Source organism: Anser anser, assembly GCF_964211835.1.
Source record: "Anser anser genome assembly, chromosome: 19".
Classification (NCBI taxonomy): Eukaryota; Metazoa; Chordata; class Aves; order Anseriformes; family Anatidae; genus Anser; species Anser anser.
Window position 1 is genome coordinate 5,846,056 of NC_139740.1, and position 25,594 is coordinate 5,871,649.

General features: G+C 46.7%; 1 protein-coding gene across 1 annotated transcript; it reads right to left on the reverse strand.

The window, feature by feature from the left end:
- Positions 1 to 961: 961 nt before the first annotated feature.
- On the reverse strand, positions 962 to 25,344 carry METRNL (meteorin like, glial cell differentiation regulator). Its single transcript, XM_083805773.1, has 4 exons — positions 25,077 to 25,344; positions 18,852 to 19,240; positions 2,665 to 2,724; positions 962 to 1,915 (listed from the first exon to the last, which is right to left on the reverse strand). Exons 1-4 carry the CDS (start codon positions 25,187 to 25,189, stop codon positions 1,599 to 1,601), a joined length of 879 nt encoding a protein of 292 aa, XP_083661899.1. The 5' UTR covers positions 25,190 to 25,344; the 3' UTR covers positions 962 to 1,598.
- Between the last annotated feature and the right edge of the window lie 250 nt (positions 25,345 to 25,594).

Sequence of the window (25,594 nt, forward strand, 5' to 3'; positions counted from 1 at the left end):
AGCAGACTCCTGAGGTCTCCTAGGATCTTCTCAGCATGACCAAAAGAAACTCCCCTTGCTCTGTAAGCCCACAAAATAAGTCTGGCTGGGAGAAGTCCCCGGACATAGCCTCAGATGGATTTCTGTTCCACTTCAGGCAGGCAATAGTGTACCAATATTTTGGTACAGCCTTTTATTTTAACCACGGGTAAGTCTCATAGGACATCCCTATCCCATCCATCTTAGAACGTTCTGCTTCCTCTTGGGAAGACCAGCCTCCAAGTCACTCCAGACCTCCTCCCTGAGCCTCAGAAGCAACAACCACATAGAGGAGATTTAGGAGATTTGAGGGAGAAGGCAAAAAGACTCACTAAGAGGAATTCTTTACGTAAAGAAGCTGATGGCCTAAAATAAAAGTCAGAGCAGTAGAAAGTGCTGAAGAAGCAGCACAGGGAAGAGGTTAAAAATCCTTGGGAAGGTACTACTAAAATGATATATTGCAGGTTACAGAGAATTATGGGACTGAATAGGGAGGGGAAAGCTCCTGTAGCTCCCATGGGGCTCTGCCTACACGAGTGACCCTGATGAGAGCACTCATTTTTCACGAGGTGACCTGGCCCTGGGACCCGTAGGCAGGCACAGGCACCCACCCCGCGCCCAGCTACCAGCCAGGGTGATCAAAGGCTTTGAGCTAAACACGAAGGGGCAGCCTGTTCCTTGGAGCCATTCCCAAAATAACCCCATAGGCATCAGAGAGAAGAACACTTAGAGCCCTGCCTGGCCACGTGTCTAAAAATCTCCAAAAATAGCTCCCGCTTCCCCTTTGAAAAACTGCGGTTCCCAATGCCTCACAGGAACTCTGCTTCTGCTCAGAGAAGCCACAAAATAAGCGAGCAGCCCAGAAATTGATCCATGAGCACATCTGGTGCAGCCGAGATCGGCCTTACGGAGAAGGAAAAAGACAGATTTTCAACAGCATGTGTCAAATCCAGGGACCTTTATTTCTCTGGAATGGAAAGAATTTGCCAGCCTGGACGAAAAATTGCAGGCGGCGATTGTACATTCTTTCAAATAAAAAAAGAACACACACACAAGAGTTTGGCTCCATAAATTTCTGTCGTAAGAAACAACTGTGAATTGTACACCAAGCTTTTTACAAAGCATCAATGTTAGGATGGTTTACCGTGCTCTATCACATTCTCGGCCATTTATACAGAATACGCCATACCAAATGCTACATCAGCTTAAGACATTTTTAAAAATTAGTATTAAAAAGATACAAAGGCATGTTGGCTTTCATTTGGGTTTTTTATTAAGACACGGGAGTTTTCTTGGTTTGTTTTCCTACGGAAGTCACTAAAAAAATATAATAACTTAATTCATAAGGACAAGATTGGTTAAAAATCCAGCCTTGCTTGCTTGGCAGCCTTCTGAGCTCGTACCTCTGTTGCTTCCATTAGTCTAACAGCACCGCAGGCTGCAGATGTGTCCTGCGGGGTCTCAGCCTGAATCCAGATCTGGCCATGCTCTCAGTTACCGTTTTTATTCAGAGTGTTCACCACGGCCAGGAAATATTCCTGGCCAAACGCTAAAAGCGATCTTCAGCCAAACAGGGGATTTCAATCTGGGCCAATTTCACATGGATTTAGCCCTTTGTCTTTCGCCTCTTTGTACATCCTTTGGAAGTCTTTAAATCGAGGGGCACAGCCTAACCTGGCTTCCCCAAAGTGCATGCGTCCCGTGAAGAGGAAGTCTCCATCTCCTGGTCTCACCCCACACTCCAGCAGGGTCTTTATTTGTCCTCGCCAGTTCCCACTCTCCCCTGTGAGCTGAAAGACTTTGCTCTTCTGCCTGTACAGTTTGTTGACGCCGACGTGAATTATTGATTCTTGCTCTTCTGCCTCGTTCGTTACATCTCGAATGGAGCCTCTGATCACTGGGAACATAAAAAGGACATGAGAAAGGGTTTCCCAAAGCCCCCTCTGGAAGGACAGGGTCCAACCTCAGCCCCCTGTAACCAGGCAGCTCGAGGGGAAGTGATTTCACTACAGCAGCCCTGGTTTTGGTCCCTTGTTATTTTTAGAACTGAGTTTATATTAGTAACCTCCAGCACATATTTGTGTTTGTTACAGTTTATATTCGTAACCTGCCCAGAAAGGGTACCCACATATTAAATTTAAACACAAAAATTATTGCATCAGAAAAATAGCATCAAACCCAGCAAAGAGTCATAACAACAAGATTCATGCTTAGGGCTCTCTGACAACGTACTTTCTGTTCTGCAGCCATCACAGATACCAGCTAGTATTAATTTCCCCTTTTAAAAGGGAAGCACAGAAAATTATTGAAACTTTTGGTCTTTCGTCAGCAGCCCATTTTAGGGCAGCAAGTAGATGTACCCAAGAAGTCTTTGAACTTCTACTTCCACCGTGGTTGCAGGGTCATTCTCTGTCCACACCAGGGAAGTGCCAGCTTTTTTAGGTTCTTCACACCGAGTGCCAACTTTTTTAGGTTCTTCACACCATGTCCTCCTCCCTCTCCCATGCACACAGCCCCTTAGGACAGCATTTAGTGCTGGTGGGAGTTGTCAGGCACGAGTAGGTTTCTGTTGCTGTTTGTGGAGGTTTGGTGACAGATGCCACCATCAAGAGAGACAGCAAAGGGAGGGGGAAAGCAACAACTCACCAAAATCACTAGTGCAGACAGCCAAGAGGACTTCTGTATCACTGCATGGTCGGCAGGGAGCTGGAGAGAAAGGGGCAGAGTTAGCACAGGACCAGAAGAGAGGCAAGAAATAGCCGGTTTTAAATCAACCAGAATCTCATTGGGGGGAGCAAGTGGTCCAAAGACCTGACAGGCATCAATAATGCTACAAGAAATGCTGGCTAACCCTAGCCCCATGAGATTTTTGTAATTAAGCTGGAATATGGATCTCTTTAACGCTCCTGCTGGGATATATTATCTAGCAAACACCCCACACGCTCACTGCTCTTATGCACAATATGTTTTGATACTGGGTGCATTTGCAGAGTGATCTGCTGTAAATTCAAAGCTCTTGAAAACGCTTTGAAGATCATGTGCCTTTTACAGGCTGATGGCAAAGCTTCTTTTTTACAATTTCTATCAAGCGTTGTTGGGCTATTTCACAAGCCACTTACTCTATCACCACATCAAAGATCCAGGAGGTTACAGAGAGGGGGAGGCAAAGAGAGGAGAAAAAAAAGTGCATGTGTTGGAGGGCGTCAAGGCAAAGCGGAAACTCAAGCCTGTATCTGGTAGAGCTCAAGCAGTACAAAGACCATTTCCTGTACTGCTGGAAACATTTGGATATCTGCACTAATCTAATCAATGCAAGAATGTGGCTCCTCTTTGTACTCAGCCAGCTATTTCTGAGGAGAAGGTACTGTAGTTGCAGTACAGATGTTTCTATAATACCCCATTGAGTTCAGGAATTTGCTTACTATCAGGGTCTGCCCTGCCTAGGGATGCTAATTAAGTCTGTCCACTGGAGGCTCAGGGATCAGAGCCCACGTCTTTCACTTGATGTCATCTCAAAGCCTTGCTTGCACATCAGTCAGAAAAATGAAAACCCATCGAGCTGTTCTGCCTGGATTAGCACATGAAGCTACACTGGAGCTACAGCTCATGTCATCACACTGTCCATGATCAAACTCGAAGCTGAAGTCACCCCCCTCCTCCCCACCCCCCCAAAAAAAATGCAGATTTTGAACCTCAACATCTGAAAACACTTAGTTACCGGATTCCCAAATTGTCACACCCTTCCTCTCACCCCCGCCTGCTTTCTGGAGAAGTTTATCCATTGCACTACGAAGTACTTTTAAGCTAGCCTAAACAATGCGGAGCCGGTGCCTCTGACGCTCAGCCATCAGCCCTCCTCTGTTAGTCAGCACAAGCCAGTCTTTAACGTAAGACAGGGCAAACCTCTTATTTTTTCCAAGGTCCCAGAAAGGCGGTGATCCAGAAAGAAGGATTATTGAACCAAATCCACCAGATTTGCTCCAGTCAGATGATTAATACACAGTGTAACACACTGTTTAATAGGATTAAAGAGGATGTAAAACGCAGATTTCTGGGCAGAGATATTTGAAGGAATAATTCAAAAAGGTTAAAAAGCTCTAAGACAAGAGACTAGGAATAGGCAAAATACTTTTACTAAAGCATCTGGATCTTCCGGGCATTTTTATTTAGTCGAGTCTGAATGCCTCCACGGCCTTTAGAAACAAGTCACCCTTTACAGTCCTTCTTTCCCCCACAGCCCTACATACCATTTCATCTCCTTCTTGGAAAAGTTCGGAAAATGTTTAATATCCAGAAAAAAGCAGAAGCAGCCAAAGCCTGGACATAATTGAGTACTACAATAAAGTCAGTCTAAAGATATTTTAATTTTTAGACTCAAGAGATTTTGATTAGTGGCTAGACCAAACATCCAAGTTTCATCTAACAGAGAAAATTGTAACAGTCACACAACATCCTACCGCAGAGTCATTTCACTCATGGCACCTACCGAACCCATCCAGGGCCAACTCCCCTCTTCCCCAGTCTCCCTCTGCCCCAACCAGGACCTGGGTCAGATCCCCCAAATGGAGGTGACCTGCAAACCTGTGGGAATCCTACAGCATTTTCACACGGAGAGAAGTTCTGAAACAAAGCACAACTGATGGACATCCACAAAATCCACAGTTGGATTTTTGATGCCAGATTCCAGATATTTTGCTCTGCAAAGATCTAATAATAAAAAGGCATCCCAGCTTTTTTAAGTCTGAGTGAAAACAGTCTTGGTTTAGACCAGACATCTCTGTAGTTCGTCCAACCCCATCAGAAAATTGAAAAAACAAAATGACTAAGCCATTTTTGTTCTCAGAAGGAGTACAACACAAGCAACTGCATTAAAGATGAAAAAGAAAATACTTTAAGTGGTTCCTTCAATTTAAATAGGCTGACATTGTAATATATCAAATGAACAAGCACACACATATACACGGAACCAAATCATTTTAATTGTGGACTCTAGGCAAAATCCTGCATCCTTTTTAAATGCAGGAGGAAATTAAAAGTGCTCAGTATTGCTCACACTAGATCATTACTTAAAACCTACTTCAGATCCATGCTGACTCACAGCAGTTTGGTGGCATGCAAGCTCATTTAACAACCATTTACCACCACCCATCGCTGCAATACCAGACATATGAAGAACAGAAATCCTCTTCTGTGGAACAGCTCCCACATCTGCATTCACAGAGTATCAAATACATCATGCAAGTGGCAAAAAATAGGTATGCAAGCACAGATGGAAAGCGAGTTGTGAAGGATTACTGCCGAGGTAAATGGACCATTAAAAAGCAAATAACATTCACCCACTACAACCAAAGCTTCATTCCTATACAGTCTCACAAAAGAAACAAAGTCCTAAGAAGGAGGGAATGCCTATGCTTTCTTTTGAATTACAGCCATAAAGGAATCCGTGTGTTTATGCCGCAGTTTAGTTATTTGGGGTGCACTTCGGGACTAATTCACTCCAGATTGGGTGGCAGGTGTTTTTCTCCATCAGCAGATCAAAACAGCGTGCACACTTTCAAGCTAAAAGAGGAAGCATTCTTATTTATATGAAAACCAAAAATAAAAAAAGAAATCACACATGCACAGAGGGCGAAGATGTTCATTTTCTAAGGAAACAGGCTCAGTTGCTAAACAAGAGACTGTGTTTGCTGGATGACCGACTCCCTGGGGACGTCTCGAGGGCTGCCCAGGTTCTCGTGTCCAAAAGCAAGTCTCCAAACTTGCAGCAGCAACAACAACATCAACATCAGCTGCCCTAATTCCTTTAAACTCGATAAGCCAAAGAGTCTTAATTCATACAGCAGCAGGGGAAGAGGGAAAAAAAAAAAAAGAGAAAAGCAACATTTTATTGAAGCCCCCTAAAGTCCAGATGCCTATAACTCAACCACACCGCTTGTGGCATAAAGCCTGCATTGTGCACGTCGGCTGCCGACTCTCCTGGGAATGCCTTTGATGGATTTTGACAGTATCCTGACCTGAAGTAACCTGAGGCAGCCCTCTCCCTCCACCCCGCCGTCCAGCGCCTCCAAAAGCCTCTCTATTCACCTCCCCGCAGAGGGAGATGTAATTACATCATTCCTCACAAGCCAGCAGTCATGTCCCAGCTGCTTTGAGCGATTTGCCCTCTGAACCTGATGTTACCGAGGAGGACGTGGCGATGCTAACAATAGACTGCACTTGTTGGCCAACAGCTCTGTCGAACACGGTGCTGGTCCTCTCCGCAGGGAGGCAGAAATGCTCAGGAAGAGAGGGGGACGTGCACTGAGGAGGTGCCCCGAGCTCCAGAAGGCCCCCAACCCAGTCAGTGCCAAAGAGCTGTTTAGGGACAATCTCCTGCTATGGTTGGGGATGGATTTAAGGGCACATTTAGTGCTGCAAGGTAGCACGAGTCTCCCCACCACCTCGTGAGCTGCGGGTAGGTGTTGGCGTCCTCTCAGGGCACACACATGCATCTCCAGCCCTTCCTCCCTTGGTCTGGGGCACTTGCGTGCAACCCCTCTACGCTGTGAAAGCATAAGATGGGGTTATCTGAAGGGCCATCGTTGTGGTTTAGGACAACAGCTCCCTGCAGGACACATTCAAAGTGGTCTGTGCGGGCCCTGGCTGTAGATATCACAGCACCCACAAGAACAGGCCTGGTCTTCCTTCCAGCAAGAGTCGTATCCTTTGTTTCAACAGCCCCCCAAGGCTCTGACCGACCTTACCTTACTCCGAAACCAGCTTCTAACCAACAAATAATAAAACTCAGTCTGTCTTGCATGTTCTCAGCGTGCTCCCCAACCCGACAGCTATCAAAAAGCCTGGAACAACTGGGCTGCAGGCCCTCATGCACCGTCCCAAACCTCCGTTTACTGAGCTCACACAGCCTTCCCCATCCGCACCACGGCTCCGGGTAGCTGAATAACATCGCCGCCCTGACAGCGCGCACAGGAAGAGAGACACCCTTTAAGCAGAAGTGAAAACATTTAACACAAAGTAATTGCAGAAAACCGCTTTACCGAGGAATACCCTCTGGTTTTATTAAGCAGCCTGTACACGCGTGCGGTGCGGTAGAGGTGCAGATCATGGGGGAGGGAAGCACACGGCTGGTTTCTCTGTGCTCCCACTTTCCTTGGCGTACGTCGCCCACACATTCGTATCTCTGAATAACCCTTTGAAGAGCAATCAGACATTTTTAAGTACCTAAAGCTACAGGGGAGATCCAAACAGGGTTGGAGCATTTTCTGTCAGCCCTAGGTGTGAACTGATGATTAAAGCAGGCGGCTCTTCCTCTTGGTGCCAGGCTCAGCAGAAGCCATTCAAAGGGGCCTTGTCGCAGGCCAGGCTGATTTACCCCACGCCAGCCGGTGCTGCAGGACCTCAGTGTGGGGCCACAGGAGACCTCGGTCTCCAGGATGAAAGCTCTCAGTCTGACATCAGCACTGGTTCGTATGGAACAAAAAAACACCCACCCACACCCTTCAAATTCTCGCTGGCAGCTCTGTAATTACAACCATACTGGAAAAGGGCATCGTAGGATGAGTCTCCTTCCTGGAAAGACAGAGTGCAGGCTTCCGGGAGCACATTATAAAAATACAGATGCGGTTTCTCCAATGATGGTGCATTTCTCAGTCATTTTTCTGAGTCCTTAGCAGAAATGACTACGGTGCAACTGATCACAGGCTCAGTGATTTAGCTTGGGCACAAGGATTTAAGGGCAAACATCGTATGAGTGCAAAAAAAAAAAATTTCCCCTGATCCTGCTTTCACAAATTAATAAGCTGAATAAATCCTTTTAATTCTTACCTAGGCTTCCTTTTTGAAGGGGCATCACTTCTGCCGTGAAATCAGCCTCTCACAGCTCATATCTGAAACTAAAATACCTGCTGCTTTGCAGCAGAGGTAGACAAGAATTTGACAACTCTCTGGTTTACCAGGCTCTGACTAATCATCTCCTTTCTAAATATACCTTCAACTTTCCTCACCCCTCAGAAAGCTCTTCCTGAGTAAGCCAAAATAACACTGAGCCTCAAAACACTCACTACCCCCACACTGAAACACCACCTAGAACTATATCAACGCATCTGTAGCTCAATACATCTTAAATTTAAAATGAAGATATTAGCCAGGAGCTCAAGCCAACAGAGCACACCTGCTTTTAACAAAATACCTGCAGCCACACAGATGGGGAAAACGTGGCCGGACGACACAGAGCATCTCCCCAGCTGGGCTGGAAGTTACTGACACCCAGTCACAACACACAGAGGAGCTCTCTCATCACTCCTTTGTTTTACAGGGCTTTCCTGTCTTTGGACGGATAGGATTACATGGCTTTCTGCAAGCACTGCACTTTTCCTAGCGTGTCAGTAGGAAAATGCCAAACCAGGGAGCAAATCTGACAGTTGGACCCACGCTGTTCCCAGCCCCTTGGCTTGATGATACTTTGCACACAGGGTCCAGAGAATTGTACTTCTAAGACCAGTAGAAAGTCAATGCTATGGATCAGATACTGAGGCAGCTTAGTGCTCCTCTGAAGGCAGGATTCATCTCTGCACTTGCTGGGAAGTTAACCTGAGCCCCCGTACTGAGCAGAAAAGGAAGCTCAGAACAACAGTCATGAGCAAAGATAAAAAACTCGAAGTCTCCCTTCTTCTACAGCCACAACTCAGCCGCTATTTGGTACAGGACAAGACAGTGATTTAACAGCTGGACCAAAACAAGGATGCTGCAGCACTGCAGATTTTCTCCTGACTTCTTTACCTGAAGTAGGGATATTGGTGATTTTACATTTTTGGAAAAGAAAGCACCTACTCTACTAGCTCCTTGTCCTAGCTCTTTTCTAACATTCAGTCCAACTTGCACGTATATACAAGTTTCCAGAAGTAACTTGTAAAATAGAGACCATGACCGAGTACTATTTAAACCTGCAAATAAGTTTAATGAAATGCAGACTTTCGCATGCTGTGCCATGGATTGTGCCAAGAGAATTGAGTTAATACCACTTCCTTCCTGCATAGAAAGAATAAAAAAAGCATACTGTAAACCTCACCATTAGAGATGTGATGACCTTTGCATTCTGAGAAACGTTAAGACAAGAGGCCATAAACCAGAAATTTATCTTTTCACAGAAATGTCTTCCAAGAGGGTATTAAAATCCTAAGCACCAAAGAAGACTATTTATGTAAACAGTTTGAGGAAGAGATTTGGTACTAGGCAAGCTCCTTTTGCTACAGCTTTCAAAATGAAACTTGGCTCAGCAGCAACAGAGCACGTAAGGGTCCTCTGGGGCTGCAGAGTCAATGCCTTTCTGCTGTTCCAAGATGCAGCACCCATTCTAACAAATGAGCTGAAAGGTCAGCTAGAAACACAAACAGCCATTTGTTTTTTGTTGTTGTTAAAAAAAAAAAAAGGAACAAAAAAATCACAGAGCAGTTTTTATTCAAGGATCATCAGACACCACTAAACTTGACCTCCAGGCACAAGTTGCATCAACCCAGGAGCAATTCTGCAAAGTGTTATACCTTCGAGACGCTTCCTGCTGTCCCACCTCCTGTGGACTGCTTATTGCATGTCCCAAACACCTTCTCCCTGCCCTGCCTCCCCTCCTGCTGTATGTGACCATTGCTCACCCTCCATCGCTGCCTCCCCTCTTGTCCCCAGGGCAGTGCTGGGCTCCGGGCTCGACGCTGCTGCAGCAAACCTCGTGGCAGAGCCCCGCTGGGACAGGCAGCGATGCCACAGTAGCAAGGCCAGCGCCAGGCTCCTGCACTTACCCCTTGCATCACCAGTCCTAAAAAAACCCTCAGTTACAGTCAGGCCTGAAATGTATCCCATCCAAATAGCCCTACTGAGCAAACCAAATTTTCAGTTGAATTTCCACTGTTCAAAGTGCACCAGAGAAGAGAGCCCAGCAAACAAGAAGCTTCTCTGCAATTATGCTCACACACGTTCCTGGGCAAGCAGTATTTGCAATCATCTGCCATTTCTTTGCTTTCTCTCTCTTCCTGCAATTAAAGAGAAAAACAGACAGCAAGAAACTGCTAGGAATTTCTCCTGGTGCTTGTGCCCAAGACACCAATATAAAACCAATGCTAAGAAAAAAAGTTGATTTGTTTATCCCAGAGGAGATGCCTCTCTCTCTCCTCAAACCTAGCGCTGCTGCCCCAGCAGGCACAGGGGACTGGAGGCGCTGGACAGGCGGGGACAGCTGGGGCATGGGGAGCCAGCGGTGCCTCCAGGTGCCCAAGGGAAGGCTCCGGACTCCCCCTGCCCTGCAGGGGAGGAAGGGCTGGGCAGGACCTGGCTCCCCACCAGCACACACAGCTGCAGCATCACACCTCCGCACTGCCCCTGTGCTGCCCGGCAAATATTTCTCCTGACTCAAACCCAGCAGAGATTTATGGCGTGGCTCATCCACTCCTGAAATTCCCTCTGAAAATATGTTTTTCTTCTAAAGAAAATGTCATTCCGTGGCCTTGTAAAAGCACGCCCTAATGAGATCTAGGAAAACATAAAGCTATGAAGAAAGTTTTGATGTCTTGTTCGGTTTTGCCTCTGACAGACAGCTAGCAAAACACTCAGCCGAGATGGCATGCGACGCTTGCAGGGCAGAAGATGGAAAAGAAAGTGGTTTTCACTCCTATGTCCCAGGGAAGCTGTGTGGCCAGGCACATGGCATAGCTCAGGTGCCAGGGCCCCTGCCCAGGAGAAGCTTGAGCAGCACCTACAGCCCGGCAGGAGCCGACCCAGGAGCCTCCCCTCCCGACCTCCCCTCCTCTTCGGGCCATTAATGCCTCCCATGGAGCAGGGGAATAGAATTAAGTAACAAGTGCCTGGTTAAACTTAAACCCTGAGAGCGGAGTAATGACAGATCAAAGATGAAGTGATTCTTAAAAAAAAAAAAAAAAAAAGCACTTTTGCAAAGCACTTTTGCACTCACATCCACACAGGCCCTTCTTCCTGTTTCTAGAAATCAAATTCTTTTTGGTATGTGGGAGAGCTCTGAAGGAACAAGGCTAGTTTTCATTTTAAAACCACATTTATTTGACCAGCCTGTTCTTGAATAGGACTGTGCACAGGCTAAGTCTCATGCAGGCAACATCACTGTTCAGTTAACCCTAAAAGTTTCTTCAGGTTTTTCATTGGTAACAGAAAAAGCTTTAAGACAGATACACTTTTTTCTTTTTTTTTTTTTTTAACCTTAACAGCATACATTTCTACATCATCATTGACCTGTCCTACAAAGGCTAGGACTTCTTCCTTTCCTTTTTTTGCCTTACATTTCTTCACTTCCACTTAGACCTAGACTATGGTGGTGTAAAGCTACCAACTGCTCTGCTGGGGCAGAGCCCATCCTGCACAAACAGAAACGATCCTGGGGATGGGTTAAGGCATCGGGAAGCTAAGCCAGGCTCCGTGTGCACATCCCAGCACTAAACCTCACTGCGAGGCTGCCGGCAGCACAGCGTTGATGCAGAAGGCACGCGGGCAACTGCTCTTCTGCCCAGGTAGCACAAAACCACTGCAGAGCCCATGCCTACTGCAGGAGTCAGTGCCCAGACCCCATACAGGAGTTGGGGTGGTGTAGGATACCCGAGGGGACAGAAAACCCACAGAACCACGTACACAAAAAATAATAATCGTTTTTCATATTTGAATTATCAGCAGAAATTAATGCCGGATCAGAGCTGTGTGTCGTATGGCTGCGGCTTTTTTGACCCAGTATTAAGCCTCCCAAGGTCAGATTTAGAAAATCACAGCTTTAGGTCCAGGGTAGCTGCCAAGTATCCATGCAATATTACAGTGTATATTTTCTGACTTCTGCGACAGATTAGAGCTAAAGAGATTTTCTGCCCTGCAAATCAAGCCCCTAACATAGGCACATTTTGACCTAAGTTCCTTATTCCTCCTGGAAGGGGGGAGATGAGGGGGTGAGGAATGCAGCCCCCCCATCCCCTCTATAACTACAGCCTCAGGAATTAGCAAACTAAACACTTTTGCCGAGCAAGCACAGACCGTTATTAAAGACTGCCAAGCAACTCCGCTGGACTGCAAATCTGTTTGTGGGGACTATCTCCTGCAGTACATAAAGGTCAGAGCAAAGCGCAGCCCCAGCTGCCTGGACAATTCACCTGACTGCTTATTGGTTTTGACTGCCCACTGAGTTGGGAAATAAGCTAACGGCATTCGTGGCCAGTCTAGCAAAAATAAGCTATTTTCTTACATGCTCTCCCCTGCAGCTGTGTATTTATCATTGCAGCTCCATTGTCACCTCGTCTGCCCACTGCAGAACGAGCTACTGTCCTGGCAACATCAAAGGACACGCGGGGCAACAGGAGACTGCTGTCAAACTCATTTGCTTGGGGAAAGGAGAGACTAAATTAGGGCACTCCTCCATTTTATTTATTTTTTATTTTTTCTGTTGAAGACTTCTCGCTTCAATATTTTTGATCTTATTGAGACTCAGATGCCCAAAATTGTCTCCCTTGCTCAATTTAAGACAATGTAAGTAGGGCATTTCTGCTACCCCTGCATCAGAACTGCGCTTTGAAATCGTTTCGCACAGGAAGAAGCCCCCAAAGCCTTTGCTCTTTAACTCTCCTCCCAGTCAGACACTCACTGCGAATCTGGCCCCTTTAGGCACATGAATAATTAGAGCAGGTTTCTAGCTCCTCAAATTTAATCCCATTCCAGACTTTGTTACACAACAGCCACAGCATGATCTATTCAGATGTGGACCCACGACACCCAGTTAAGCAACATCCCCTCGAAAATTAGTTTCTTAAAAAATGCTTTTTCAAAAATCCGATTTTCTCTTCCATTAGGAGTTACTTTGTTTTTGGTGGTATCATCGCTTACCATGGGAAAAGACATGATAGTTGCTAAAGAAAACCTGCCTGCAAAGAGGATAAGCACACAAAGAAGTATTCAGAAAATAACATATCTTAAAGTGGGAGTGTCAAAAGGGTCCCTTGCAAGCCAATAAATGAAGCTGGTGTATTCGGGGCAATGGCATTATAGGCTGCTTCCTGGTGAGTTGCTGCTGACCTCTTAGGAAAAATAAATAAAAAAATAAAAAAGCATAGAAGACAGCAGCAAACTTTCAGCTGTACCAGAGAGCGTCCCATGCGTGCATGCCACCCAACACTAGCTCAGCCTTAGACAGCAGATCCCACCACGCTGCTTTGCTGCTCGTTATGCATTTCACAAGCGAATCCTGGTGGGAGGAGTGCTGTTTAAATTCTGTTAAGTGCAAGTCAAACCACACCATGCTCACATTTTTATTTATTTTTTTTTCCATAACACAATTTATCCCCAAGAGGTGTGAGTTTTATGTAGTGCAGAAAACTGGGGGTGTGAAAAAAAGAGGTCAAGAAAACAAATTTTCAGAAGTCATGGGGACTACTGGAATGCTTTTGCCCCAAGCACACCACGGTGCTCCCAGCCCTGCCATGTAGCTCTGTGCCAGCACCTCGGATGGTCACAGTGACTCAAGAGTACCTGTGCTAAGCATAAAGGTCGCGGGGACTTTCAGTTTAAGTGTTCCAAGCGTCTTTTTCCATCACTTCTGCTTCTACTGCCAGTGATGAGCACACCAGGGGCCGAACCGCGATTTCCATGCCGCACGCACCTTGGCAGAGAGCAGGCATGCCAGCCACAGCTTCCTGTTAATTAGCCTCCCGTATGAAAAGCAAAACTGCTTCGACTTTAGCGAGAAGTGAAAAACACAGCAGTGCATCTGCTGCTTCAAATTACAAAGCTTAGCAGCGCATTCAGCCCACAAGAAGTAAAAAGAATTGGACGTTTGGGAGCAACCAGAGGAATGGGTGAGATTAGGAGCCTTCGAGCTGTGATGGCAACAGCTCTGGGAGAACACACCGAGATAAGGCAGATCGGTGCCACACCTCTGCCAAGCCCAAACTGTAGGAAAGGAAGGATCAGAAGTTAAGAAGGGTGCTTCAGAAAGCTATCTGTTAGGAGAAACACTGGCATAGCCCAAATATTTATGAGCTTTCTTAATTTCCAATCTGTTTTCTCAGGCCAGTGAATTAACAGCATACAGGAAATAGCTGAATACTGTTCTTAATTAGTTAACTGGATTTATCCAGTTTTGTGGTGTTTTTCAGCTACCCACTCGAGCACTGTACCTCCTATCTATTAATGTTCTCAGCCAGGTGCCCAGCATTAATAAAGAAAACATACAAAACAGTTACGAGAACCTGCACTAAGTGCGTAGATGCCATCAAGATAAAGGGACATTTTTTGTTAAAGTTTGACTTCTTTACTACACAAAAGTGGGTGGGTAACGAAATTGCTTTCCATTTACCTCCTGAGCTCCAACAATCAAATTACAGACATCCCTGGGAGCGTACAATGGGAAAAGCAAACTGTGCTTGCACAAAGCTGCATCCAGAGCTTCAACACAGACTTCAGGTAACAAAAGAAAGGTCTTTGAGTCCTCCACAATGCTTGGTCAAACCTGCAGATCCTCATTTCGGATTATTTGAGCAGAAGCTGAAGAACTGAAAACGTAAATGACTCTCAAGGGACCTTCACACTTTTCACAGGAATTTAACCCATGCAGCCCCGGTGCAAGGCAGACCCAGACCAGGCACGCATGTGCTCTGCCACAGCCGAGTTCTGGTGGGTCATGGCCCTCAGAAAACTGCTAGAAACTACAGGGATGAAGGCCTCTTTTGGCAAGACCTACATCTCCTTGCTAGTATAAGAGAGACACGGGGTATTTTATTCCAGCCCAAGCAGCAAAGATTAGAATCAACAGAAGTCAACAACCTAAACAAGTTCTGCAGCTTCTCGGATGGCCTCAGGCCAAAATGTCACCCTGCCTCAGTTCTTCACTTGGGCAAACACGAGGCTCCAGAGCCTACTGAAAGCATAAGCTGGAGTTAATGGACCATCAGCATGCATGGGAATTATACAGGCGTCCAATCCAAAGCCTAATCTGAAATCAGAAGCATTTTCAGTCACCTATCTCTGGGTATCAAGGGGAGAACATACCCACCAAGCCACCTGAATTGTCAAGGTGACCCTCCTGTGGGAGCACTCGGTTACAGAAAACCAGCTCTGTAGCATCCTTGCCTTTGCTGCTGTTCCCAGGATAAGAAACTGCAAACTCCCTGCACCGTGAAATGCATTATTTCACTGGCTACCACTGTACTAAAAACTATCCTGTACCAAACTTCAGCAATCCAGATTAAAACATACTGGTGCACAGCAAGTATTTCCTACGGCTAGGGAAACCTTAAGAGAATGTGACGAGGCAAACTCACAGCCAGCAAAAGGGGTAAACCCCCCCAGATTTGGAAAATTGTAAGGGTGTGCTGTGTCATTCAACCTTCCCGAGAAAAGGGAAAGGCCTATTCAGAACCTATGTGTGTTTTCTACTAAATTATTTGCTAGGCTCTGATTAAGTGGGAAAGAATGACTGTAAACTAATAAAACTTGAGGTTTTCTAATTAAACCACAGGCACCCTGCCAAGCATTGCTGATTTGTTGATGCACCCTGCAATGTCAGGGCTACGAGGACACAACAGGTCATTAAAGTATTAAACAGATGACTTACACTCTTTAATCAGAGCTGGGGATGCCAGGTTAGGAAGAGAGAGTAAACTCAGGGGCAGAGTACAATAATTATCACCAGGAAACAAACACACCATTTGAGGAAAGTCGAGAGAAATCGTTGGTGATTGCTGGAGCAGTTATTGCTCAAGGAAAGGGCTGGAGCACCCCACACCTGGGGCTTTTACAGCAGAGCCCAGACGACAACGTGCCCTTCATACCCTCAGCTCTTCGCTAACCGAGGCCAGGAAGCGTGCGAGCTTCCTCTGCCCCGCTCTGCAGCAGCATCTTCACACCCACCTCCCACGCCACCAAGCCACCACAGACGGGTGGTCGGGCTCAATCCGCCACCAAAGCGCCCCAAGCCACTTGTGTGACCAAGTATGAAGTATTCTTGGATGCAAACACTGAGCCTCAAATCCAGTTTTCAGCTCCTTTAAGGTCAGCACTTGCCTCTGGCTCGAGCCTCCCCTCCGATGAAGAGGCCACCGGTGATTTCAGTCAGTCACTCGTAAACTTCCTCTCCAAACGAACGGCTCGGCAAAGGGCATTTATTCAGAGGTTTCACAGAAAAACTAGAAGCAGCTACAGAAGAAAGGAGGTCCACGAACTGCAGAGAGCCCCAAATATATTGCTCCATAGAAGCCTCACAAGGCAGCTATTTGGCAGTTTCCCCAGACATATAGATATTTATAGGAGAATAAAAGTGCTCATCTGACTGAGTAGTGGAAAGAGTCATGTATGGCATTTTCATCGTGTTTTCACCCCCCGCCGCCCCTCCCCAGAGTCCGGGGATCCAAAAAAAAGGGAAGAGAAATAATTTAAAATACAATAGAGATCCCTAGTTTGCCCTGAAGGCTCTGCTGATGAACTATTAAAAAGCTTCTTCTGTCCAAACAAGACACTTGGAGCGTGAAGCAGATAGCCTACCACATTGTTTTATAAGACAGCACTGAAATTCAATCAGTGTCTGTTACAGCTGAAAATACAGCAGTCACAGAAAAAGTGATTTAATATGCCTATCAAAGAGGAAGGCTGTAATTGGATTCAGTCCTCACTTTGACTTCTGAAAGTCTCTGAAGAAAGCTCCCATCAGCTTCAGAAATCTCCAAGATTTTATGTGGAATGAGGAGCACTCAGTTCTAAAAACACTGCAGTTTGTGCCGAGTGGGGATAGCGAGCATGCCAGCAGCGAGTCCTCTTGATTTTAGCAAAACTCAAGAGAAACCATATCTACGTGCAAATTAAAAACAGCAGTAATGAGCATTACTTCTCACATATTTTTACCTATATGCAAAAGAAATTTCAACTTTTCTTTGAAAAAAAGCATCTAGGACTTTCCTTGGTAAGTTTAAGTGACTTGCTTATGGCTAGCCTGCCCGTGTCTCCATCCTTACAGCCAAAGAAAGAAGCACTGAATCTGGGAACATTCTCCAAATAACTGATTAAACAATGTATTTAATGTTTTCTGCAATGGAATTTTACTACATAGCTAGCATTCTGCACAGTATATTCATCTTTGCAGAAATGATCTTGCTGGGAAAACAGCTCTGCAGTTTTGCAGTTGCAGACACCCAACCTCTCTTGCAGCACTCGTACAACGTAGAGGCAGGGAAGTCTGTTTTAAATGCACAACCCTCGATGCTGCCCTGCAAGTTGCACACAGGGCAGGAGCAAAGAGGGCAACTTAAATATTTGAATATTTGTGTTTATGTTTTTTTGGTTTTAATGGCAAACACGCCATCTATCAGTTACTGGGGTTACTGCATTAGCCCTCAGCCAACTACTGTCTTGCTAAGTTACAAACCGTCTATCAGGGTCAAACTAAGATCTGTGTAAAACAAAGCCACATCTGAACCAGCGTGCCAACATCCAAATGCTAGCAGAGCGGCAAGTATGCACAAATATACAGCCGTATAAATGCAGGGTCCTGTTGTGGAAGGGAGCGAGGGGAGGAGGGAGAATGAGACTCGAGCTCTGCAATCATTCATCCCAAAAAAGGATGAGAGATGCGCTGCCTAGAAATACAGCTGCAGTCTAATTAGCCACACCACTGCGTATCAAGTAGCATCTCAGCCAAAGCACGGGGCATCCATGCCGCCGAAACTCAGCAGCCTACATACTGCTTTTGGGGCTGATTTTAGGCTGGGTTTTACCCTTGGCCAAGACATTGCAAGCATGCATTGCTGTGGGGCTGCCTTCACTCCACACCACTTCAAAAAGAGAAATCTGGCTGCCACCACAGCTCCCCACTGAGGACACCCAAACCTCGATGCCTTCCTAGTCCTTTGGGACAAACTGTCCTCAGCCTGTTGGTCCTCCAGCTGTACTGGAAATCTCCCCTCCCAGGTTTCAGGGTAAAAGTTAGGGGCAATTCTGCACGAAGGAGAAGCAGGGATCAGATACTGCCTATCTGAAAAGAATTTCCCATTCCCCCTGCCATCCGCCACAAATGCTAGTTACTCTTCTTTTTCAAACTGCCTAATTGATTAGCATAATTAGGTTACACCTAGAGCTTTTGTTCTCAAATAATATTTAGCTCATTATTTAGTATCAGACTTTTCAGGCTTGTAAACTCTTTCAATTTTTCCACACCCCCTTCCTACAAACTTTCCTGGTGTAACACTGCAGAACTTGCTCTACAGAATGGGTGAGAGAGAAGACACCGTGTTAAAGCATCACACAGTAATGCTCCAGAGAGTGTACCAGCCAGAGCTGAGGAAGGAACACACCATCTTCCTTGTGTTTTTTTTTTTTAAAAAAAAAAAAGCAATAATTAGGTCAGCAAGCAGCAGTAGTTGCAGAGGAAAAAAATCATGGAAAAGGAGTTCCTCCTTGTTTAAATGTTTGTTATTCAAAACATGCAGTGGGGTCTTAAAAACTGAGTAAAATAGTGGTTAGAAAACTGTTACAGCAAGGCTTGGAAGCCCAGTTCACACTGGAGTTCACTGCAGGGTAAAGCCAGTTCCTGTGATTCACCCCATGCCTGTAAGGGGAGAACCGTTCACAATGTAGCCCTTAACAAATCATTTGGAATTCAGCCTATGCTACCAGCTTCCAAAAAACAACAACAAGGAAAAAAAAAAAAATCAATTCTTCCGCAATAGCCTGTTTATAAAACATGTCCTTAAAAGCACATGAAATTCAGACCCAACCACTTTCCCACTCACTCACTCCACCATCTGTTACGCATTCAATACAGTACGTGAAAATATGACCATTATCCCAGAACTCACCAGAAACTGTGTGCAAATCAGATGCAATCCCCTTGTTCATCAATTCGTACTGGAAGCCTGTAATCTTCCTGCTAATGTCCTGCTGAGGAGTGGCCTCAACAAACAGGCCCCCCTGATCATAGCCAAAGCAGTACACTTTACTGGGGCTGCGTTCTCCATCTCGGACCAAGAGTTTCAGTTCTCCAGTTTTTTCCAAATAAATATTTGCTCCTGCAGAGTCCTTGAAGGGCTTTATGCAAACAGTCAAATGTTTGTACGAGGCAGGTGAAGTATTGGGTCGCAGATTGACTATGAGTGCTCCCGTGGGATACATCCACTCTATTGACCCTTCAGAACAGCGGAGGTAGACCTGTTCAACATCCTTCTTGTGAGACTCGTGAGTTAAGCCACTGAAGGAAGAAAGAAAGAGAAAGTTAGGCAAATGACGGAGCCAGTAAAGTGACTGTCATAACCTCAAACCTTCAAAGAGCCACATCAACAAACCCAGGAAATCTGCAGCAGGGTTGAGTATTAGCCCAGCCAGCAGCCGTCAGAAGCGTTCATCTCTTGCAAGGCTGCAAGCTTAATGTTATGGGACAATTTAAAATCATCTCCCAAAAGAAAAAGTCAAACCACTAGTAATTGACTTCAGAATTAAATAGGATATAAGCACATGATCAAACGCAATTAAATTACTAGAGCCTCAGTTACTGCCCATCAGCTGAGCTGTGGCAAATGACTTGGCTCATGCTAACTAAAACACGTACGCTTCAGCTCCCTTCCTGGTGGCTTAAACCAGCACGGTCTCAGCTTCACAGATCAGACTCCACCTTTCTCCAAGTACTTTGTTCCCCTTCCAAGTCTATATTCCCAATGGATCTGAAACTGGGAGGGATGCCAAGCTCACCCTGTGAACTGGAGCAAAGGGATGCTCTGGGTGCTACTGGTACACCCCCCAGCTGGGCAGCCCCAGTCTCCAAACTGGGAGGCTGGGAGGGGTGAGAAGACACTGACTTATGCTCCTTTTTTTCTGTATGTGTGCCATGCTCCTCTTCTCCCCAGTACGAAGTTTAAACTTAGCCCAGCAGATCTACGTGGTGGGCTACGAGCAGACACACAGCTCTGGGTGCTCAGCAAAGAAAGCGAGCACGTGGCCAGTTACGAGTGCTGGGACACCAGGCTCCTACTGCTCCTGAGTCCTTACCCAGCACCAGGACAAAAAATTAACACCCCAGCAGCCATTTGAAGTGCCAGTGATCACAGAGATGGGACAGGAGAGCAACACAAGGATCCCAGGCCAGCTATCAGAGAGGAACACAGCCCACCAGGGCAGGGTGAGGAAAAATTGGCCTTTGCTTGCCCATGGCCTAAACTGAGGACAGCTCTGAACAACTCCTGCTGCATGTCACTGCTGCTGGGCCAACCCCACAGGTTCTTTACCCAGAGTGACTTAAAGCACTAATATTCAGTACTTAAAGGGAGGCTCCATTACTTGGGGGCCTACAAGAAAGTTTCAAAGGGACTTTTTGTCAGAGTGTGGCAATAAGACAAGGGGCAATGATTTTAAACCGAAAAAGGGTAGGTTTAGGTTAGACATCAGGAAGAATTTTGTTGCTATGAAAGTGATGAAGTACCAGGTTGCCCAGAGAAGCTGTGGTCGCCCCACCCCTGGCAGTGCCCAAGGCCAGGCTGGATGGGCCTTGAGCAGCCTGGGTTGCTGGGAGGTGTCCCTGCCCATGGCAGGGACTTGAAATTAGATGGGTTTTAAGGTCCCTTCCAACCCAATCTACTCTATGATGCCACATGCTGTAGACACTTCAGTTAAAAGAGAAAGTTGTGGGAAGCCTGGTTTATTGGTGAAGGTTTTGGGGCCATTACTCAAAAATCAGGGCCTTCAGTTCCAGTCCCTGAGCTGTCACAAACCTAGAATGTGAGCATAAGCAAATCATTTCACCACAAAGCCTCTTTCTCCTCCTACACTTTGCATACCCAGTTTCCAAATATAAACATCTATTCTGTGCCCATAGAGCACCACCCAACATGAGACCCTTCAACGCAGTTCCTTGGTCTGCTTTCCAGTACTCTGGAGAAGCTTCAGAATGCTCCCATTTACAGGCAGATGAAACAAGACAGGAGAAAAACGTAAAAAGGATTAAGTGACTTGTCTAAGGGTACACAGGAAATCCGTGGCAAAGACAGAATGTATTTTAGCATAGTTCAAGCAATGACATCAAGCTCTGGTTTCTCAACAGAAACCTCCAACTACATAGCTCCCCACCCCAAAGAGATATTCAGGTGCTGAACGGGGTTTAAATTCAAGTCAGCATTTAGAAAGTAACAAGAAGCCATGTGTAAAATAAGGGGGGAAAAAAACCACACACACAAGCCAACATATGGTTTGCATTTACTGTTGATGTGACTCATTATTGTGAGTGTCAGTGTGACCCACTTGATAGAGGTTACATGAGGAAGCTCAGGAAAAAAAGTCATATTTAATAATAATAGTGCCTGCAAACATGTGCTTTTGAATAATCTTGAAAGCCACATCAAGCACACAGATGAGGAGAAATGAGGGACGAGTTTTTGACCTCTAGTCTCTTGCCCTCAAATTCAGTAGTACTTGACATGTTCAGGAAACTTAACTTTCAATGGGATATTTCAAGTTGACTGTAAATCCACATCTGGTCCACAAAGTCAGTTTTCACTGCAGCATGAGCACGATGCCACTCAACAGAAAACACAGAAGTCTGCTCACTCACAAGCAGCAAATAAGTAAAGTGAAATAGCGTAAAGCTTATCCTGCAGCAAAGGGGCAAAAAAACAACCCTCACGCATCACTTGTTCCTACTCCAGACATCAAAACAAGCTGCATAGGTTTTGCAGACTTTCTACTGGGAACTTCCACTCCGAAGCCTTAGTGCTTAAACAGAAGGAAGATACCAGGGGCAAAACTCTGAACTAATGCAGTGAAACTGCTGTAGCAAGTGATCCTACCAAGAGTAAGGCAGTGAATTTCTGCCAGAGAAAAAAGCCTCAACATTAATTTTGTTCAAACATTCATGCTGTTCAAACAGCAACAAAAAACAGGGTGGACTCTGAAATTATCTTCTAAAAGCCAATTATATCCCACAGGCAAGAGTGATGCCATTAGACAGATGCATCAAGCACAAGTACCTGTACGCATTAAGCCTTATAATAAAGGATGACTCAAAAGTTAAGCAGATTTCAAAATACATGCTGGCGTTACTTAATAGCAACCACCATCATCCAGTAAAACCTGTCACTTTGCTTTCTGTCAAAATGACTTGTCACCACGTCGAGTTTGTTTAATGTCATATTTAGCTCTCGGTAGCCAGCCATAAGACACAGCGCGTCCACATAATAATGGAGGTCCAGAAGCCTTTTTTTTCCCCCCCCAAGTTTGTTTGAGTTTTGTTTTTGTTTTCACTTATATAGCAAGGAGATAGGGCAGCAGCCTCATGGTTACAGCGATGGATGAGCCATCCATCACCTCCTTCAGACCTGTACAGTTTATTGGGACTTAAATCTACAAGTACGACTTCCTCATACCGATCCATGAGAACATCCTGAATCACTGCGTTTGTCTCTTCACTCTTTTCTCTTTCTGGTTTCAGCCCTGCCCTTGTGTCTGCCTTGGAAGATCTATTGGTGCAGTAAGCTGCGACACTGCAACTTGCAACAGGTGTTATTCAGAGGAAAAAAAGGATGACACAGGGAGGGAATATTTGCACCATCTAGTTTAGCCATTTATTTATTCCATTTTAGATGCTCTGAAGAATCCTTAAAGTACCCATGTCCTCCCAGTATCCCTCAGCAAACACAGGGAAGGAACTTTAGATCCTAATTTGGGGGATCTAATTAAGGATGACAATCTAGAGGACCATCAAGGCTTCCCCAGAGAATCCACTGGAGCAGAAGGCAAGACCGACGGATTCAGCCACATCAGAGCAGAATTCTTGCTCTTCCAGACTGTATCAAAAAGGCCAGACTAGCATATTCCCATGTCATCGGGGCAGTTTTGCCCACAGCATGGTGAAGTCACTGCAACACGAAAACCTGAAGTTGCAGTGAGAGTAATAACCAGACGCACACCACAGTGAAGTTTCTGCTTGCTTTTGGACAACGCTCTCCTGCAAGTTCTCTACCAAGCTATTTATTAAGATGCTGCTATGGCCTACTGAGTGTACTTAAATTGCAGGTGTCGCGTTGTGCATTGCATCAGACTCCCCTGGAAGCATGAGGGATATGGATAGGAATCCTAGCAACGCTCTTCATAGTACTCAGGGATATTAGCTGGTCAACTTCTCCACAAGCTAATGTGGAAAAAAAAAGTCACATCCAATATATTCTACTTCTAAGAGCATTGCTTTTAATGCAGACATGTCTGTAAAGGTGAGAAAACACCTTCAGGTTTACTGTAGGAGATGACTAGACTCTCAATTCTGCCTGCACAATACAACCTAGAACTTTTCTATGGGAAGAAAGGTTTGATTTTGGCATTCAAGGTCATGTTTTTTTTCAAACAGTTAAGGTAAAAAATATCACATGACTTCAAAACATTATATTCCACATAATAAAAATCCTTTCTGACCCAAGTAGCTATTAGTATCCACACTGAAATACTTAATTAGACAGTATTTATTGGTACATCAAAGTACCTTTCTTTCCTTCTTAACTGCTAGTCCTGCAGGACAAAGCAGATGCTATTTAACACCCTTAGGACTGCCAGCACTTCTGAAGACACCTGTTTGCTACCAGTGAGGACAGAGCCAGCCTGGTTTACACCTCCCGAGACCCCTGTCCACCTGGGTGCCTGGACTGTGGCCACCAGTGGAAGCACCCAGCTGAACCAGACAAGCAGTGCGTGCAGGGAGGCAGCTCTTCCTCCTCCGTACATCGGCATGGAGCTGTCATCGTAGGTCCTGCTTGGCTCAATAGAGCAACAGGCAAGTGAGTCCAAGCTTGCATCACCCGTTCGCCCCGAACTCAGTAACAGGAAATGATATTTCACTCTTTTTTTTTTTTTTTTCCAAGCATCACCCCCTTAGCTGATACACAAGGCTTTACTTATTCCAGCCCTGCTCAAGTGACATGGATGGTCACTGCTCGCTCTGCAAAAACAGTACAAAAATAAGAAACAGCCAGGACAGGAACAGAAGGGTTTGTCACTTTTTTTTTTTTTAATGGTGCAGTAACCATGTGGTAAGGTCCAGGTACCTACATGCAGCTAGAGGGCTTAGGGGTGAAAGGAGGAACAGCTTTTGGGTGGGGGGGAAGGAAAGGGGGTTGGAAAAGTGAAATAATACAATTAGGAGTTTGCCAGAGAACGAATAGGTTTGGTCCATATCAAATGGACTCACCTTCAAGTGGATTCACTGGGATTAACTACGCTTCAATGCTCAAGAGACAAAAAAAAAAAAGTTCAGAAAAAGTAAATAGCAGGCATCAGCGTGTTTCAGACAGTAACAGCTAGGAAACTGTTCCGCTACGAGTCAGTCCAGCTGCTTCCCCACTCTGCACTCTCCCTGCTCCAACATACCTTACCAACACAAGCTGGCCAAGCCTTTAAGGAAACTGAGGTTTAAGCAGAACATCGGAGTCAACATTTTGGACTCCCCGAGCACTCACCTCCGAGCCGACGGAACGCCTGATCCCCCAACACCCGCTGAAAACTCCCAACAGCCCAGGAGGTCCCAGACCCAACCACAGACGCTAAACTTATTACGAGCAATTAAAGGCGAGATAATTCGCCAGATAAACACTCGAGGAGCGGAGAGGTTTCACCAAGCACCGCCAGCAGCCGGCAGGACGCACCGGGAGCGGGGCGGTGACACCGGGGGGCATCGGGGGACGGCGGAGGGGATCCGGGGGGGCGCCCCGCAGGTGCACCGGGTCCCGGGGGGAGCCGCACCGGGGCTGCCCCGAAGTGAAGCCGCTGCAGAAAGCGGAGCGGCCGGATCCTGCCCAAGGAAGACGGGCGCGGGGAGAAACTTCTCCTCGGTGGGCACGGCACCGCCCTCCTCCTCCTCCTCCTCCTCCTTCTCCTCTTCTTCCTCCTCCTCCTCCTCGCCGCTGAGGCAGAGGGGGTCCAGCCCCCTCCGTCCCTGCAGCCCCCGCTGGCCGCCCGCCCCCCCGAGCCCCCTTTTGTTTTCGGCTTCCCTCCCGGGGGAAGAAGGGGAGGACCCGGTTTTCTCCCCTCAGAGCCCGGCGGGGGTCTCTCCTCACCTCCCCTTCCAGTTGCACAGGTCGCTGGAGTACTGCGCCTCGGCACCGCCGCCCAGCAGCAGCCGCAGCCCCAGGAGCAGCGGCAGGAGCCCGGCGGCCGGGGCGCCCCGCATGGTGCCCCCCGGCCCGGTGCGATCGCGGAGCTTCGGGCGCAGCCCCCGGGGGCTCTGCCTACATGGCGGGGCGAGCGCAGCAGAGCGCAGCGGCTACCCCATGCCCGGCTCCGCTCCGCCTCGGCTCTGAAGTTTGCCCCGGCTCGCTGCGGGCTCCCAGCTGAGGGGCGGGAGAGGCCCGGCCTCCCCGAGCCGGCTCCTCCTCCTCCTCCTCCTCCTCCTCCCTCCTTCCCCCGGCACTTGCTGCTCGAGCAAAACGCGGCGCCGGATCGGGAACCGCATCTGCCCCGTGGGCACGGCTCGGCTCGGCTCGGCTCAGCCCCGGGTGTGCTGCCCGGCAGAGGGAGGCCGCTGCCTCCCCAGGCCTCCCCGGGTCTCCCCGAGCCTCCCCGGGCCGTGCTGTGC

Bases quoted from the DNA above. Each gene is read 5' to 3' on its own strand.
- METRNL (XM_083805773.1), bottom strand. From the start codon at position 25,189: ATGCGGGGCGCCCCGGCCGCCGGGCTCCTGCCGCTGCTCCTGGGGCTG. The intron at 19,241-25,076 runs GTGAGGAGAGAC...TTCTTCCTTCAG, and splicing joins CTGTGCAACTGGAAGGGGAG to TGGCTTAACTCACGAGTCTC. The intron at 1,916-2,664 runs GTGAGTTGTTGC...TTATGTTCCCAG, and splicing joins TGTCTGCACTAGTGATTTTG to TGATCAGAGGCTCCATTCGA.